Source organism: Eurypyga helias, unplaced genomic scaffold (genome assembly GCF_000690775.1).
Source record: "Eurypyga helias isolate BGI_N326 unplaced genomic scaffold, ASM69077v1 scaffold28669, whole genome shotgun sequence".
Classification (NCBI taxonomy): domain Eukaryota; kingdom Metazoa; phylum Chordata; class Aves; order Eurypygiformes; family Eurypygidae; genus Eurypyga; species Eurypyga helias.
Window position 1 is genome coordinate 3,756 of NW_010273127.1, and position 275 is coordinate 4,030.

At 69.8% G+C, this 275-nt stretch overlaps 1 protein-coding gene across 1 annotated transcript in view; it reads right to left on the reverse strand.

Annotated features, from left to right (window-relative positions):
* The window catches only part of ARL10 (ADP-ribosylation factor-like 10), a gene marked incomplete at its 5' end in the record, with an annotated part of 787 nt that extends 665 nt beyond the window's left edge, over nt 1–122 (reverse strand). The window contains 1 exon segment of the mRNA XM_010159375.1: nt 1–122. Coding sequence (XP_010157677.1) covers nt 1–122 — 122 coding nt within the window.
* Nucleotides 123–275: the final 153 nt, after the last annotated feature.

The following is a 275-nucleotide window of genomic DNA, read 5'->3' on the forward strand; positions in this document are numbered from 1 at the left end:
GTGCAGCTCCTGACGCGCTGTCAGCAGGCGCGACCTGTCCACCGAGTCCACCACGAACACCAGCACGTGGGCCTGGCTCAGGTAGTGGGGCCAGTACGCCCGCAGGTTCTGGCTGCCACCCACTGCGGGGACATTGGCAGGGTCAGGCACCGGTGTGGGGGCAAAGGGGGCTGTCACTTCCCTGTAGCACCCCAGGGAACCAGACCTCCCACTGCCCGGGATGCTCTGCACCCGGGGCAGGCCCCCTCCGGGCTGTGCAGGCTCCCCCCCCAACC